The sequence below is a fragment of the Peromyscus maniculatus genome, chromosome 10, assembly GCF_049852395.1.
Source record: "Peromyscus maniculatus bairdii isolate BWxNUB_F1_BW_parent chromosome 10, HU_Pman_BW_mat_3.1, whole genome shotgun sequence".
NCBI classification, from domain to species: Eukaryota; Metazoa; Chordata; class Mammalia; order Rodentia; family Cricetidae; genus Peromyscus; species Peromyscus maniculatus.
The window spans coordinates 89,056,422-89,073,851 of NC_134861.1; the positions used below are offsets into that span (position 1 = coordinate 89,056,422).

Genomic DNA, 17,430 nt, shown 5'->3' on the forward strand with positions numbered 1-17,430 from the left:
AGGTATTCTGTCCTACTTGTTCTTCCAGAAGGCGTAGCAAGTCGCTATGGTAGTAAAGTCTTTTCTGCTATCTCCTTCTCATAAGACAAAGTGGAGGGACTGTTCTGGAAGGTTCTCTCTTTTGTATAGTCTCTATCACTTCTTAGTCATGACAACGTAGTTTGTTCTCATCTCTTCTCCCTTTTAATCGATCCTCCCTCCTGATACTGAAGAAGGCTGTGGGGGTCAGTGTGAAGCTGACTCTGTGTCAGTTAGGAGGATGCTATTGCTGTGACAACAGGGATAAGTACCTGACTTTCCTGGGACAGTGGTTGTAGTAGAAGAGATGGGGATAAAGAGAAAGGGCCATTGGGGATGGACGGGTCTTGAGGCATAGGTTCTCTGTCACGTTTCTCTACTCTGTCTATTCTTAGATTTTTATAGGATGATTGACTCTTGCTGTGTTAAGGACATCCCCAGCACACCTATATAAACATAAGGATTCAGCCCTAATGCATCTATATAAAAATATGGATTAATATCAAGATGCAGAAGAATAGTGAAACATCTGATCAAGGAAGGGGATACCTTTCTTTGCCTCCAAGTTTAGATGTGAGCCAGGAGAAGTACATGTATTCTTAAGTGTTAATATTTGGGGCCCTGGAGTGTTATTTCAACCATTTATGAGCAGTCAGCCATATCTCCTTCCCAAGTTACACAAGTTGTCTATTAGTGATGTTCTCACTTAAGGCAAGAATAAGACCATCTACCTCATAGAGTCATGTCCAGGACTTAGGATATGCCTGTTGAAGACAAATATTGTTTTATTATTTTTATCGTTATTTGTGCTTTGGTGGTTTTTAGTAAAAGATAGTACATGCACACACTTCCCAAGGTTCTGATTGACCTTGGAAAGACTGATACTTTCCAGGGCCCTGGGTGACAAATGACTGCTGAATGACAGGAACTGCTGTTACACAAGCTGGCAGCACGTGGCCGTGATGGCTGTGAAGTAGATTTTCCTGCTGATGTGGATTTCACTAATACTTTCTTTGGATGGATTGTCCCTCTTTGGGTGTCAAGGATGAAATTGTCGTTCGAGTCCCTGGAAAATGCTGTCCTCAGTGCTCGGCGCGATCCTGTTCTGCGACTGGCCAAGTGTATGAGGTAACCTCTGTGTGCCCCACGTGGGTGTTTTGACATGCGTTCTCACACTTCTGTCCCATGCCCTCCCACCACAGAGCCTCCCAACCCTCCTTTCTGACTCGTTGCCAGGATTAGTAACTCAGTACATAAATGGCTTTTATGAAAATGGTCTTTATGAAAAAATTAAGCTGAAAAGGATTATAAATATGAAAGAATGTGCTGGCAAGCAGAATCCAGTTCATGAACCTTGGGAAAACTTACTGTTCACATGCATGCTAAAGAGAAGACAGTTCATGCTGGGTTTTAAGGCTCTGGAGATGTTTGTCTCTTTGGCTGGATTTTATGCACTGATATCCAGTGACACCTCTGCCCCATATTACACTAGGATGGCAGAATGGACAACTCGGTTCATTTGGAGATTGAAAGTGCAGGATACTTCAAGCTGAGTGCTACTATTGAAACAGTCTGTAGACAACCAGGCCTAACCTGGAATAGGTATAAAATAAAGACACCTTCAGCAAATGGAGGGAATGAATAAATGTCCTGTCTTTGGAGTGCTCAGGTGCACCAAAAGTCAGATCGTTCTGAGGCAGAAAACATATGCAAAGTAAAGGCAGCTTATTTTCTTCTTTCTTTACCACTCTAAGGAAAGCTAAATTGAAATTGGGATTGTGGCAGTCAGGGGAATCTCACTAATTCTAGATGGTTCTCTTGAAATCTGAATGAAATAACCAGTTGGGAAAGGACTTTCAAATCTTGATTTGTTTTAGTGTGTGTGTGTGTGTGTGTGTGTGTGTGTGTGTGTGTGTGTGTGTGTGTCTTTTGTCTGTCTGTCTATGTATCCATGTGTGTCCTTGTGTGTGCAGCATGTGCATATGTGGAGTTTTGAAGTCTGGAAGAAGGCACTGGATCCCTGGAACTAGAGGTATAGATGGTTGTTACCTACCATGTGGGCTCTGGGAACCAAACTCAGGTCCTCTACAAGAGCAGCCAGTGCTTCGAGTCACCAGGCCTTCTCTCCAGAAGTGGGAAGCACTTTGCTGTGTGTGCACTGTGTGGCACAGAGGTATCATTTTGGTAATTTCATTGGACAGGTTTGTGTGAGGTTGCTTTTCCTTTGAGAGAGGAGCTTTGAAACTCTTTGAATGTGTTTGGCTGCAAGTCTCAGAAATGCGCCAATAAAAGTAACTAAAATGGTAACATTGTAGCAACAAGATGTCCCACTAGGGAGGGATCTGCAGGGTTGATAAATTCAGGGCTCAGTGTGTCCCCCTGTGGGTGTTTGCCTTAATCATGTCTCCCTGTTGTCTCCTGGATGACCTTTTATTGCCAGGAAGCCCTTGCTCACACATGTATTGTTACCACTTGGTGGAAGAAAGACATCGATGGAGAGTAATTTCTTTGACCTCCAGTATTTGAGCAAACCTAGGACATTTCCTATACCCTAGCTGCAAGGGAAGCTGAGAAAATAAGCATACATCAGGGTCTCCTGTCAAAGAAGACCTGAAGAATAAGGAACTAACCAATAGGGTCTTCTAACTCACCTCAGGTGTTCCTAAGCCCTCTAAGTGTTCGATACAGTGTCCCTCAACAGATTACATCCATGTAATCCAAATGCAAACTTACGTGGATATTCATTGGCCTTTCTCTTAGAGGCCACTTCTGCTTATGTAATTTCACTTCTCAGGAATATGTTCTATGTGGCTGCATTAAAAAATGGAATGGAAAAGTATATTGAGTTTCTGTTTGATGTGTGGCGTTTGATGTGCCATCCTCCTTTTTCCTTTGTCTCTCAGCACGGTGAACAGTGGAAAGAAGACGCCTGTACCCTGTGCGTGTGTGACCAGGGAGAGGTCAGGTGTCACAAACAGGCCTGCCCTCCACTGAAATGCGAAAAGGTATTTGAAAGCATGTGGCTCATTCTTCTAAGCTTGATTCTGGACCATTTTAGAAAGGCATTTCTTAGTCTACTGTGTTCTTTGATAGACTCAAAAGCTTTAGAGAATGTGGAATGTTATATGAAGACATAAAGGGCTGCCTCCAAGCAGGAGAGCTGAGGTGGAAAATGCCTCCCCCATGGGTCAGGAGGGGTTGTGTTACACAAGGCCAGTGTTCTGTGTCTCTCTCCCACTCATTGACTGAGATGTTTCCATCGTCTTCTAGCGACTGCCCTTCCCTCACTAGTCTCTGTGTCTCCAGGGTCAAAGCAGAGCCCGGCATCATGGGCAGTGTTGTGAGGAATGCCTGTCTCCGGCCAGAACCTGTTCATCCGGTGGGATCCTGCGGTACCAGGATGAAATGTGGAAGGGCTCGGCCTGTGAGTTCTGCATGTGTGACCAGGGCCAAGTGACCTGCCAGACGGGAGAGTGTGCCAAAGTGGCCTGTGCCCTGGTAAGAAGTGAAGGCATTTCCATTTGCATGGTGGCAGCTCCTTCTAGCAGATGGTGGGTGTTCCTTCCTTGCTGGCCACAGAGGGCATGCCAGGCTGATGGCTCACACTTCCCGGGGCCTCTTAGCATAGAGATGCTGGGATGCGAAGTGAATGTCACTGACTGTTCAGACTAGCTTGGAACGGTCCCGGGAACTTTTAGCTATCAGTGCATCTGGTCAGAGTTGAAGAACTGAGCCAGAGGCATAAAAGGAAGGTCATGATGTGGGACGTTAGCCTATCAGTTGGTGCAGCTGGACCTCATCACTAGTAAGTAGCCTGCTGTGTTTGCTCTGGCCTTGAAGCAGTGGTCTGCAGGTGTGCCTGGAACCTGGCCCTTTGGATAAGCTCAGGGGCTGCGTTTAGTAGAAGACACCCATGAGCCCTCCTGTGGACTGGACTGGGAAAGAAATTATTATTATTAAAAAAAAAAAAGAGCAAGGGGGACCTCATAAACAGTTAACTCTGCTGACCTCAGTTGACTTCTGCTATCTGCAGAATTTCTAGCTGCTTCCCACATAGCAGCCTCCATCTGGACTTCAGATGTATGTTTTAGGGAAATTGTTTTTCCCCCCTTTTGAACTCAATTTTGACCCGTGACTAAAAAAAAAGAAAGAAAGAAAGAAAAATGCTTTTAAAGTTGTCTCCTCCTCTGGCCGCTCCCATCCGCCCCTCCAGTTTCCCTCAGGGTTGTGAACTTGAGGATACAGGGTCTTTACAGAGATCTGAAGCACAGGGGTCAGTGAAGGCATTTTTCTTCTGGTTCGTCTCCCCCACTTCTCAGCTCCTCCCAGCACTGAGCCTAAAGAGGAGCGAGCTTCTGAACAAGGCTGTCATTTATAGCTTGCTTTGCATTTTGCCTCCTGAATCTAGGTCTTGGTTTAGCTGAAGCATGCTTAGGCAGAGAGGGTCTTGCCTTCTTGTAGATTTGTTCACCCCCACACACCTGTTCATTTCTTTTTCCTGACATGAGGGGAGTCAGAATGGTTGGAAAGAGATGAGAAGAAACTCAGTGAGAGTCCTGTCCCTTCTCTCGCCATCTGGGCGGGGCTTCCTCCTTCAGCATCTGAAGACGCTGGGTTATTCTCCAAGGTTTAATTCTTGGAATATTCCAAGGTTTATGAAAAATGGGGAGGGGTGATCCTGGTAGGCTGTGTTTCTTAACCACCCACTGTCAACCTCCCTCACAGAAAGTAGCATAACTCACTTGCCCTCCGGTAGCACCCATGTGTCTGCTGGCCCATTTGGTGACACCCAACTGTGGTGGTGGTAAGCTAGGCTCTCTGTGGGCCTTTGAGGAGAAGGAGGAGCAGCTGTTGGAGTTGAGAGCGCCTCGTTCCCCCAGCCAGCCTCTGATGTCCTGTTAGCCCACCTTTGCCTGTATGGGTTGAGGTTCTGAAGGCTGCAGCCCATTTCCCAGTCTTCAATCTCTGCCCGAGTCTGTCCACACACCCCCAGTTTTGTGCAATTTAGTAGATTCTAAGCCGGAAACACTGCCAGTAGTGACATCTTAGCCAAAACAGAATCTTAGGAAGAGAGAAAAAAAATACTCTCCAGCCTTTTTTAGACACCATAATACTGAAATTGGCTTTGGTTAATAGTCTCCTTACAGCCTGGCTATCCTAATGGCTTCCTAATTTCTGCTTTGCTTGTTTCACTGGTGATAAAAAGATGAAAAAGGCATACCATGACCTTGAGACTTGAGACTTGAGATTTGTGGGAAGCCAGACACATGAACAGAAATGATTCTACATGGAGGTCTGCAGGAGCACCAAGGATTATGGAAATATGAATTAAATGCCTTCCCAGCTCCTGAGGGAGACGACTGTGAGGGAACTGGGAAGTGTATGGCTGGTCTGTCAGTCAATTCCACCCTGCTTTCTGCTCCTCTCTTAAAAATGTCAAGGTCATTTGACTTCTCATCTTGGAGACCAAGGATACATTAGGTGTTAGTGTCGCACATTCACAGGAAGCTGCCGAGACGTCAGTTTCTACAGGTGACAAAACCATTCAGGCTCCCAACTGTCATTTATCACAGAATCAGTTAGCAGCCATGTTCTGAATGGCCTTGAAATCAATGTGCAGGTTTCCTTTGTTAAAAAAGGAGAAAATGGCATGATCTTTGTCTTTGATGTATTCCGTAAGATCCCTAGACAACGAAGCATAAATTGATCAGTGGTAGAATAGCACAATATGATTGATTTCATATTTCCAGATGTTATCATGTCTTTGAACATAAATTCAGATGAAGATATCACATTATTTCTGTCTTCTTAAAAGGACCTCCTGTCTACATCTGCGATGTACTGTGCTGGGAGGAAGGGAGCTTGTATTCCATGTACTGAAGAGGGAGGGCCTGCATGACTGGGAAGACTTGCCTTTGCTCCTATTGGAGGAAAGCCGTCTCCATAAAGGCCATCCACTTCTAATGGGCATTAAGTTGGCTGCCAAGGTTGTTGTTCCTGTGGGTGTAGGTATTCAGTGGAGAAGGTGTAGCAGATTTGAGATGGAGAACCCCCTTGAAAATGAAATGAATGAGTTTGTTTCGCAATTCAGTTTGTTCAAAGCCAAAGTCAAATGCTCGTTGGCAGGTTCCTCACAGCAATAATCTGAAGTGTTTGGGGACAGCCGGGCTTCTATAAATAGTAAATCTGTTTAGACCTTCCTGCGTCACCCAAACGGAATCCTGTTCCTCAGGAAGAGGGCTTTTTGGTATTTACTGCTCTGTGTGAAGGCTCCGAAAGGCCACGGTCTTCTCGCTATGGGCTATGGGCACTCTCAAGCCGTCATGCTTTTTCTTCTTAATAGAAGTACATACTCTATCTTGTTCCAAAATACTGCTTTAAGCCACTCCGATTACACAAGTATAAACGCTTTTATATGCTTTGAAAGTAAATTTCAACCTGATTCTCAGTGATGCCATCACTGTGGCTGATTCTTTGTGTTTCTGCAAAACAATTTATATGTAAATAGGCCTGATCCTTATAGCACCCTCTGCTCTGTTGGCCTCTGACTAGTGCGAATTTTGATGGACAGCAATCCACACTGCTCCCTTCTTTTTCCAATAGCTTTTCAGAATTGTAGGATGTTGTAGCCATTCATACAATTTTGTATTTGTTTTAGAAATTTATGTCTACCTCCATTAAAAAGGAAACATACACCTTTGAGAAGATCTTGAAGGCTCTGGAAGAGAGCCTAAAAATCCATTCTTAATGCTACCACCCAAAGACAACTGATGATTTTGCATTGTATTTTTCTTTAGTAGAGCGTTTTAAATATAAACTATCATTGTTTAATATGAGTATTTAATTTTACAGTGCTGTTTTTGTTTAATACGGTTTCTATACTTTGAAATATAATATAGAGCCCCCAAGTTGAATATTAATTATTTAAAGAAACATTATCACTCAACAGAAGCTGAATGAGTCTTTGGAAAGAGACAGTGCTTTGAAGAACACTGCAGCCTGCCAGCGTTAGATGTTACTGTTTGTATAAACAAATTTGCAAACAGGATTTGTGATTTAGTAGCATATTCCCTGGGAATGTGGGGCTGCAGTGGAATTTCAGCTTTCTAATCTGTACAATTGAGAATTATTTAGGTTTTGTTTTTAAAGCATCAAGCAGTCATTATTTTATAATAAAAATAAGTTGAAATTATTAAAGTGGGAAGACTGTAAGCAAACATCCATCTTGGAAATGTGACATTTCTCTCTTTCCTCCTATAATTAAAAAGAAAATTAGCTGTAAGTTGGTTAACACTAAGAGTTTCAGAATGATGAATAAAAATTACTCTTCTACTATTTAATTTATGCCTGAGACTGCCTCTGTGCATAAAAGGATCCATCTGATTTGGTATTCAAATACTGGCTTGATTTGCATGCTATTGTTGACACTAGGGTTGCAAGTTCTAATGTATGGATCTAAGCTAGTGCCATCCTTTCCTGCCACGCCTCTTTACTGTACTACAGCATTGCCTTGAGTACTGTTCTTACTCATTTAGCTCTTGGTCATGGGTAGGTCGGGACTTACAGAATGGGAGAACAGAACACATGCCCATATTCTCAGGACAAGGGAGAAAAAGCACTTGGAGAATGTGCTGGGATGATGAGGAGACATCCCAAAGGAAGCCAGTGGGGTGGGTGTAGGGTGTGGGAGGGGATAGGGTTGTGGTGGGGGGCACACCCAAGTAAGCATTGGGCTAAGCATGGAATATGTGGAGCTTCTCATTCCAGTCAGGAACCCAGCTGCTTCTCAATTTCCCGCTGCTACCTGGAGATGTTAATTTGATGTGTACCACTGCAACTCTTATTCCTACAGGGTGAAGAATTAGTTCACTTAGAAGGAAAATGCTGCCCAGAATGCATTTCAAGGAAGGGTTATTGTGTTTATGAACAGAAGGCAGAAATTGTGAGTATCAGGTTAATAACAAAAGGCTATTAAAATTAATAGATCAAAATTAACTTAATAAGGGGATCTTTATTACCTCCTGGTTTTTTCGATGCCTTCATTTGTTCAGCAAACTGTTAGATGTGCACCAAGAGTGTGCGAGGCCTTGGGGATGGGAGGGGTGAAAGCTGCAGATGGAGTCGGTTCTCATGGTAGAAGGTGCTTTCTAGTGTGAGAAAACAGACATGCAGACGGACAGACAGACAGACAGACAGACACACACACGGATGGCAAGGTGCTGATGAACACTGAAGTTACTGAGCTGTGGGGGAAGATGAGTTTCATCTCCGTAAGATGAATGGGCAAGTCTTTCCTGCAGAGAAATAGCATCAGAGTGGGGTGGCAGTCAGGGAATGAGTCCCGTGGATACCCGGGGGATGGACTAGGAGGAGGGACCACAAGTACAGAAGCCCCGAGGCAGGTGCCTGCTCGGCATGTTTAGGAATTGGCAAGAGAAGAAAGGGAATGGAACAGAGGAGTTAAGAGAAGGGGTGAGTAGGAGTCTAGAAGCCAGGTCCTTTCCTTTAAGGCAGGTGGGAGGTGCTGGGGAGCTTGGAGCCCTCCAGCCATGATCTAACTCAGAAAAGATCAGAGTGCCAGTCTTATTGGGAGATTTTTTTCAAGTGTCCAGATCAGCAGTTCTCAACCTATGGGTCATGACCCCTTTCATTGGAATCATACATCAGAAATCTTGGATATCAGATATTTACATTATGAGTCCTAGCAATAATAAAATTACAGTTATGAAGTAGCAATGAAAATAATTTTGTGGCTGGGGGTCAGCACAATATGAGGAACTGTATTAAATGGTTGCAGCGTTAGGAAAGTTGAGAACCACTGCTCTGGATGAAGGATGCCGGGAGCCTGGTTTAAAACGGAAGCAGTAAACAATGGCCAGTCTCTAGATTAGGTTTGCAGATAGAAATGGCAGCATTCGGTGAAAGCAAGATGGCTCGGTGGGGAACAGTATTTGATGTGCAAGCCTGACGACCTGAGTTAGATGCCTGGACCGACTCCCAAAGTTGTCCACAGACCTGCACATGAACGCTGTGTTGTTCTCTCTCTCTCTCTCTCTCTCTCTCTCTCTCTCTCTCTCTCTCTCTCTCTCTCTCTCTCTCTCTCTCTCAGTAGTCCCCAAGTAATACATAAAAATAAAAGAAAGCACACACACCCACCCTAAGCACTCTCCCAAGTAATACATATAAATAAATCACACACACACACACACACACACACACACACACACACACACACACACGCGCACATACCTTAAACCTTTCCCATGTAATACATAAAAATAAAAGAAATGACAGGATTTTGATGGATTGGATGTGGGGTGAAACTCTGCTTGCTAAAGTTTTATTTCTTCCTGTGTCAAAGAAGTAAATTACCTTGATCCCTTTAAATTCGTCTTACATTCACACACGGGTACACATGCATGTGGGGACCAGAAGTCAATCTCGGGTGTCATTCCTCAGATGACACGCACCTTCAGCTTTGTTTATGAGATACAGTTCCTCGCTGGTCTGGAGTTCACCAGATAGGCTAGGCTGCCTGGCCACTGAGCTCCAGGGATCTGCTTGTCTCTGTCTGCCAAGTGCGAGGATTACAAGCATGAGCTACACTCAGCTTCTTCATGTGGGTGCTGGGTATCGAACTCACGATGCTTATGTGGGAAACACTTTACCATCTGAACTATCTCTTCATCCCTGCCTTAGTTTTAAAGCCCATATTTTTCATGTGGATTTTGGGATGTTGACAAATTTATTGTGTTTTTTAACACATACCCATTGATCATAAATACAGTAGTTTCACTAATCAATCAGGATAGGCTTGTCAGAATTGGGAGTCAGTACTCTGATTAGTAGAGTGACAGTTCTCAATTACATCTATCAACCTGCCAATGCTTCTGTATATTCTAAGAGATGACAGTATAAGGTCAACAAGGCAGGCTGTAAGTTCAAATCCCTCCTATGCCACATGCTGCGATCTTCAGCAAGGTCCCTCATCCTCCTTATATAGTGCAGATAAAAATGATACTCTCCTCTGACCTATTCAGATGATAGGCGAAAAGCACTGAGAAGAGCTGGCAGCATATCTTTAGTTGAAAACATTGATAATTTTAGAATGTTGTCATCGCTTGACTCGTGGGGATATTTTAGTCATCCTTATTAAGAATTTAGAAAATTAATGTCTCCTTATAAATACTTAATTTGTATTCTTTTCATAATAGCAGTCCATCCACCTCATTTTTAGAAGTAATTTAGACCAAATGGAACTAAAGAAAACCAAGTGTTAGAAATAAGAACGGATCTCCATAGCAGTCCTGATACCACAAAAATTCAAGAGTTTCACTTACAAGTTTAGAGTCCTTGACCTCAAATCCTTGTATATCCAGGGGAAGTGAACCCGTGTGCTCAAGCACAAAGCAAGAATAAGAACTCCAAAATATTTCCTCAGCATATTGTCTTCACTTCCGATCTGGATCTTTTCCAGCTTTTGATGGAGACAGATTTTATTTCTATTCATATGAAGTGAATAAAGTTGCATGTGGCTTGGTGGAAATAGATAACTCCTAATGGAAAGATAAACAGATCATCCTAATGATGTCTCTAATGGTATCATAAATACATTTCTCTTTCTTTCTAGATGCCTTCAAATGGAAGTGAAATTAAGCATATTCCAGTAAGTATGGATTTTTAATTTGTGCGTGGATCCTTACAGAACTGTTTTAAGTAATGATTTGCATGAATTTACCATGGAGAATTTGGTGTCTTAGCATTTTTCATAGCCGCGTTTGATGGCACTGTGGTTGGAAACTAATGGTGTTACTGAACAACTGGGACTTCTGTACACTAAGCTTGGCTCTTTTCTTTGGCTTATTTGTCTATAATTGATCAGTACACTTCACTAACCATGAGCACCTCCGTATATCCTTTCCCTTCCTCCTGCTGGTTTTCTCCAGCCTAGATGGGTCAGACTGATCTCTGAGGGAACTCTGTGAAGGGTACCACATTGAAGGAAAAGCTTCTTGGGATGGTGAAGGGATCCTTCCCCGAGCAACCGAGTCTCCCTTCTCTAGTTTGTTAGTTCTACAATGCTGTGTGTCTTCCCTTGAAGGCAAAGTGCATGTTGATTTGTGCCAGCAAGCTTTTCAGCTTACGTGTTAGTGAATAAGTATCTAGGAACCCAAGCTGAATGTCACCTCTTCCTTCTCATGACTGTTCCTCAGTTTTCTGACGTTTTCCCATTCGCTTTGAAAAATACTGTCAAGTTGACTGTTAGTGATACTTTACATTAGTTAGCTCCACAAGCATTTTATCAAGACTTTTATTTTAAAATCTGCTCTCCTATTTTCTCATTTTTCCTCTTTGATCAATGCCGTGCAGCCTGTGAAGGGACCTTTGTCTCATTCTGATTTCCAGGGTCAGTGGATTGTCAAGGAAATTGCTTCTAGAACCCGTATAGATTCTCTGTCAAACTAGTCATGCATATTACCATAATTTGCTTGGCCAGGAGGAATATTTTAAGGAGAGAAATCTCCTGGCTCATCTGTAACCCACAAAAATGGACCTGCAGAAGCTTTAATTTTGAGAGTACAATGACTTTCTTGTTGTTCTGACTGTAGTAACTATAAGGAAATACAGGGTTTGAACCAGGTTCCTCACTCTTATTATAGAGATTGTGTTTAATGGACCTGCTAACCACTAGGTACATGAAGTAATGGCAATGCCCCCTGGTGGGTTTTGTTTTGGCTTCGGGGCTAAAATGTGTTGAGAAACACATCTTAAATACTTCTTACATATTCTGGTTGCTCAAAGGTACCTCACAGTTTCTCTCTAGAGTGTTCTTAAAATCATTCCATTGATGCTGCACATTAAAAGAAACCAATTAAAAACAGAGAGAGAGAGAGAGAGAGAGAGAGAGAGAGAGAGAGAGAGAGAGAGAGAGAGAGAGAGAGAGAGAGAGACTGACTCTGTGTGTGTTAAATTCCCTGTTGTCTGATGGCAGAGCTGGGAAGGCGGGTGCTGATGGCATGTGTCTGCTGGCCCTCGTGAGAGCTTGCCCTGTTACCCCAGGAGTTTCTCCTTTGACTTTCTGCACCCCATCACTGTCTCCACTGTCTCCCGCAGGACGGGGAGAAGTGGGAAGAAGGCCCTTGCAAGGTCTGTGAATGCCAGCAGGCTCAGGTCACTTGCTATCAGCCGTCTTGCCCGCCATGCCCAGTGGCCACCCTAGCCCTGGTGGTGAAGGGACAGTGCTGTCCCGACTGCACACCAAGTAAGTCCATGTCCCATTTCTTCCTGCTGAGGTGGTTTTCCTGTCAAGAAAACTCAGAGTCTCGTCTTTCTTCCCATTGTTTTCAGTTGCTCAGTTTGGGGGAGTTTTGTCACTTTTTAATTTTTTGGACCAATTATACTTACCATTAATCTTTACAGAATTTGTCTGATGGCAGCCATATAACTTTGGGCAAGTCACTGGCCCTCCCAGTGTCTTAGTTTTCTTAATTATAAAATGTGCCTTGTTTATCTTGAAAAAAAATTTTTGTATTAGTCAAATGCTTCCATCCCTCAGGACTTGTCAAGGCCTAGCTGCCTCCTACGGCTGAAAATATAAGAGTAATTCTACAAAATTTGCCAGAGATGTTATTTCCTTCTTATTTATTTTTTTAAAGGTGAACTGTGAAGCAGATGGCTCCTTTTGCAGTTCTCAAATGAGGTTTTAAAGTTTCAAGACTCATTAATTTCTTCCAGAAGAAAATTTTATCTACTTGTTTTGCAGTTGCGCTTCCAAATCACCTGGGGTTGAATTAGTTCCGGTTAGTCGTTGTTGGCAGGCTCGGCGATGGCCCCCGCTCAACACTGATTCTCCTCTAGCATAGCCTTTCTCAGAGACAAGTGGCATTTCCGTCCATGTGTATTTCCTAATTAATTGTTTCCATCTGCAAGCTACGGGTTCCCACGCTGGCATCTGCTCTTGCCAGCACCTTGTTTTGGCTAATCAGAGTTTCACTCAAGACTGTATCCAGGGAAAAGCAGCGGAACTTTATATTTAATTATGGTACCTTTGCCAGAGTGGCTCTCTGGGCTTTGCAAAACAAATATTTAGCATGCTATGTATGATAACACTAACAGAAATGAGGCCCTTGAAAACTTTAAAGCCCCAAAACAACCTTTTGGTGATGGCTACCCGTGAGATGCATGGCAGTCCTGACTAGTGTGAACAAGAGACAAGATTTTGAAGAAAAAGAAGGAAACTGGCGGTATTTGCTAAAGATAGTAACCATTTTTTAGGACTTACAGTCTGTATGTCTGAAGTCTGTGCATGCCAGGCTGCAGAAGAGCCTCTCTGACACCATGGATGACTGACTCTGCTCAAGTCCCATAACTAGGAGGTAGTCCTGCCTTTTTGTAGAGCCAGGGCAGCAGGCAGAACGTTAGGGAGCCTGTTCCTTTAACATATTTGGAGACTCAGGATGATGATGATGATGGTGTTTCAGACAGGGTGGGTCGTGGAATCTCGCATCAGTGTGGATTGTTGCTCCATGGGCTCATTTTGCACCTGGGTTCTGGTGTTCTGTGTCCTTCTTATTCAGTATAACGCATGTGTCCCGTGGAATCTTCAGGAGACCGTGGTCTGTACTGAGTTTTCTGCTTTGTTCTTGGTTTTAGTTCATTGCCACCCAGACTGCTTGACCTGCTCTCACTCTCCAGACCACTGTGACCTCTGCCGGGATCCCACAAAGCTGCTGCAGAATGGACGATGTGTACATAGCTGTGGGCTGGGCTTTTACCAGGCCGGCAGCCTCTGTTTAGGTATGACAACCCAGAGGTAGGGTTGGGTAGGGCTAAAGAGACTGTCAGTGGGATTCTTCCTCCAGCTGAGCCATAGTATTGTTACAGAAGGGACCACAGTGCAGGGAAATATATATCTAAAAGCCACTACAAGTTATAGGTGCCTTGGCCTCTTTACCTTCAGATCTCTTTTTTTCTGACATGTTATAGACGCTCCAATATCTTTCCTAGAAGGTGGATGATATGGAGGTCAGATGATTGCTAATAGTCAAGCTGATTTCTTTCATTTTGAAGACTTAAAAAATAATGTCTGGATGTTTGCTGTCATTTACAAAAATGCTCAGTTAATCCAGGGTGAAAGTTCTAGAATTGATATAGATCTATAAGGTCATTTACCAGAACTTGGCAATTCTGCACTCAAGGAACCAATGGGTCAGATAAAATTTATTCCATGTTCCCTTGTAGAGTGTCTAGGATACAGATGAAACTTAAGGGTCAACTCCTTTCATCATTATTATTTTCTTTTTCTTTCTTGACTTATAGTCTTCATTCTTTTTGAAGCTTGTTTAGGGACATTCTTAGAAGATAAGTTGGGTAATAAAGATATGAAGGACTATTAGATAAGTAGAAATGACCAAGACTTTTGAGCCAGACTACCTGGTTTCAGATGCCAGTATCTGGAGGCTTTGGGCAGGTTATTTAATCTCTGGAGCTGATTCCTCATATGTCAGATCGGGATTAATCATGCCTACTCCATAGGGTTGTCATGCAGACCAAAGCATGTGAATCTGCAAAGCCCTTGAACAGTGCCTGACATGGGCTACTTAGTGTATGAATGAAATTGTGTGTAGCCCCAGAGCCTCAGGATTGGGGTCTGTGAGAGTCAGCCTCGGGGTGGCGTATTCCAGCTCACCTGAGGTCTTTTCCTCCCCCCCCCCCACCTTGTCTCGGGGCAGGCTGTCAGCCCCAGTGTTCCAGATGCACCAGCGGACTGGAGTGCTCATCTTGCCTCCCTCCTCTGCTGATACAGCAGGGACAGTGTGTGTCCACCTGTGGAGACGGCTTCTACCAAGATCGCCATTCCTGCGCAGGTAATCACTGGCTGGGCTCCGGCTGGGTATGCCACAGAGAGAGCTGCCACAGTCCCATCCTGCCATCAACTGGAGGCCACTGGGAGCGGGGATCAAGTTACTCAAATACAAGGTGTGCTTCGGTTCGGCTAAGGCGTGTCCCCTGCCTTAATTAGGGTTTTCTATTGATGATTCCATGGGAGAGAAGGGTTCATTTCATCTTACACGTTGTCCTCATAGTCTATCGTTACAGGAATCTGTGGTAGGAGCCTGGAGACAGGAACTGAAACCAAAGTTATGGAGGGGTGCTGCTTACCAGCTTGCTCCTTCTAGTGTACTCTGCCTGCTTTCTTATACAACCCAGCACCACCTGGGCAGAGATGGCCCCACCCACAGTGGTCTGGGCCCTCCTACATCATTCATTAATCCCGAAAATATCCCTGCAGCCTTGTAGGGCCAATCTGGTAGGGAGAGTTTTTTCAGCTGAGGCACCCTCTTCCTACATGACTCCAGCTTGTGTCAAGTGACGAAATCAAGTGACCAGGACGTTCCCCAAGGTTTCATATGGTTGGAAGTTTGTTTCTCTGCGGAGTCGTGTCCATGTTGTAGACTTTAAGAGCTGATGCCAAGGGGAAGATATTTTAATTAGCTGGAAACAGCACATCCCCGTGAGTGTATCACTGCCATCTCTGAGGAGTTCTAGGTGTTGTGGGCCTAGAATGATAGCAGAGCGGGCTGTTCAAAGTGAGGCCACCTGTTAGTTCGCCCTCTTCTGTGCGAGGCTGATTCCTTTAAATGTAGTTCAAATTCTTAATATTCTAATCTCTTCCAGAGGGAAGAGTAGTCACACTATGATTTAATTTTTTTTTTTTTGCTTAACACATTTTGAATAATGATTGGAATCATAAATGTAAGTTAAAATGTGCCAAAATTTTGATGTTGTTAATTTTAGGTTATTTACTCATTTATTTTTGAGCCAAGATCTCGCTATTTAGCTCCAGCTCGCCTTGTAATTTCAGTCTGCCTGTCTCAGCCTACTGAGTGCTGGGAATACATATGTGTGCCGCTACACTTCTTTCTAAAACTATTCAAAATGCAGACGCGGGAGAAGAGGGTGGTTGAGGAAGAAATACAAAGGTCAGAGATTGAAGCTCATCTTTGGAAGGAAATACTTCTATGTGCTTTGACCCCAAAGCTAGGTGTGTGCAATCAGGCTAATATGAAGGGGGGTGGAGAGAGGAGGCTGTGGTAGCTGCTCTCTGTAGCTCCAAGGAGAGGGGTGAGTGTGTGGTCAACGTTGTACGGTGGGCCACTCTGTGACACAGCTGGAATCTTCCGTCCCCATGCCCTTGGTGAGCAGGGAGAATAGTTAAGAAGAGTAAACACGTGTCATTCTTCAGCTGTGTGGGTTGAAGTCGCCCCCATGCCTTGGGAGGTGCGAAGTGGAAGTAGCTGCTGGCTCCCTCTGTTCCCGGTCCTGGGTCCAAGTCTGTGGAACTGAGGAAATGATTCAAATGAAACACTGGAACTGTTCATACCCATGGTGGTATGAGAGTAGAAGGTCTGTTCAGTAACCAACCAATCACATTACGGAGTATGGAGCACAGGGTAGCTTGGGTCTGGCCTAGGGCACTCTTTGTGGTCCAAGGAGCATGCCTTCTCCATCTTTGTTTCCCCAGCATGAAGGGGAAACATTTGTTGAGCAAGTGTTGAATAAAATGTTACCCCCGGACAGTTCTGGAAGGACCAATGCTTTCATAAATGTCTCAGCCATAGAGAGAGGGGAGGCAAAACCAAGCAGAAACCAAAAATCAAAAGCCTCTGGCATTCACCGCGCATCATCTTCTTACCCGTTGTCTTAGAACAGGCTCCAAGTGGGCAGGTGAAAACACCCTCACAGGTATCTAATGATGGGGCAGTTTAGGAAACATCTGGAATTTCAACTTGATGAAATTGTTGCATACATTCCTTTTCTTTCTCCTGGTAACATCCGAGAGAACTCCTGCCAGCATTCCCGTGACACATTTCCATGGAAGAAAGTTAATTTCTCCAAGGTTGTGTTCCTCCCTCTGTCCCACCTCACTTCCCAACACACACACACACACACACACACACACACACACACACACACACCCTTACATATTTCCCCCCTTCTTCTCTTGGGTCATCTCTCCCCGTCTCCACTCAGTGTTTTAACTGGTGGTGCTCACACTGGTTTAGGGCACTTTGAAGCGGGTAATGTTTCATTTGATTACTGGTTTACATAACCGCCTGCTTCACATTCCGTCCACAAACCCTCGTGCCGGCGCCTGGAGTAGAAAGTTGCTGGGAAAATTTGTTCGCGCTCCCTCCAGGGAATTAAACCAATTTGCTTTAGTTCAGGCTGGTTGCATTTTTATGCATAAAATAAGAAGGAGAAAAAAAAAGCAGAGCAAGAGGAAAGAAGAAGAGGAGAGTGTGATCCTGAAAACTAAAGCTAGGTTGGTGACCAGTTTTCATGTCCTATCTTGGCATTGAGACTGCGCAAATTCTCCTCACACATAGCTTTCTTAGTATTGGTGTTCTC

General features: G+C 44.0%; 1 protein-coding gene across 1 annotated transcript in view; it reads left to right on the plus strand.

Moving 5' to 3' along the window:
* The window catches only part of Fras1 (Fraser extracellular matrix complex subunit 1), a 420,836-nt gene that overhangs the window by 175,196 nt on the left and 228,210 nt on the right, over nucleotides 1-17,430 (plus strand). The window contains exons 7-14 of the mRNA XM_006975359.4: nucleotides 1,063-1,146; nucleotides 2,922-3,023; nucleotides 3,325-3,516; nucleotides 7,871-7,960; nucleotides 10,649-10,684; nucleotides 12,133-12,280; nucleotides 13,672-13,815; nucleotides 14,751-14,885. Coding sequence (XP_006975421.1) covers nucleotides 1,063-1,146; nucleotides 2,922-3,023; nucleotides 3,325-3,516; nucleotides 7,871-7,960; nucleotides 10,649-10,684; nucleotides 12,133-12,280; nucleotides 13,672-13,815; nucleotides 14,751-14,885 — 931 coding nt within the window. The remainder of the gene's footprint in view (nucleotides 1-1,062; nucleotides 1,147-2,921; nucleotides 3,024-3,324; nucleotides 3,517-7,870; nucleotides 7,961-10,648; nucleotides 10,685-12,132; nucleotides 12,281-13,671; nucleotides 13,816-14,750; nucleotides 14,886-17,430) is intronic.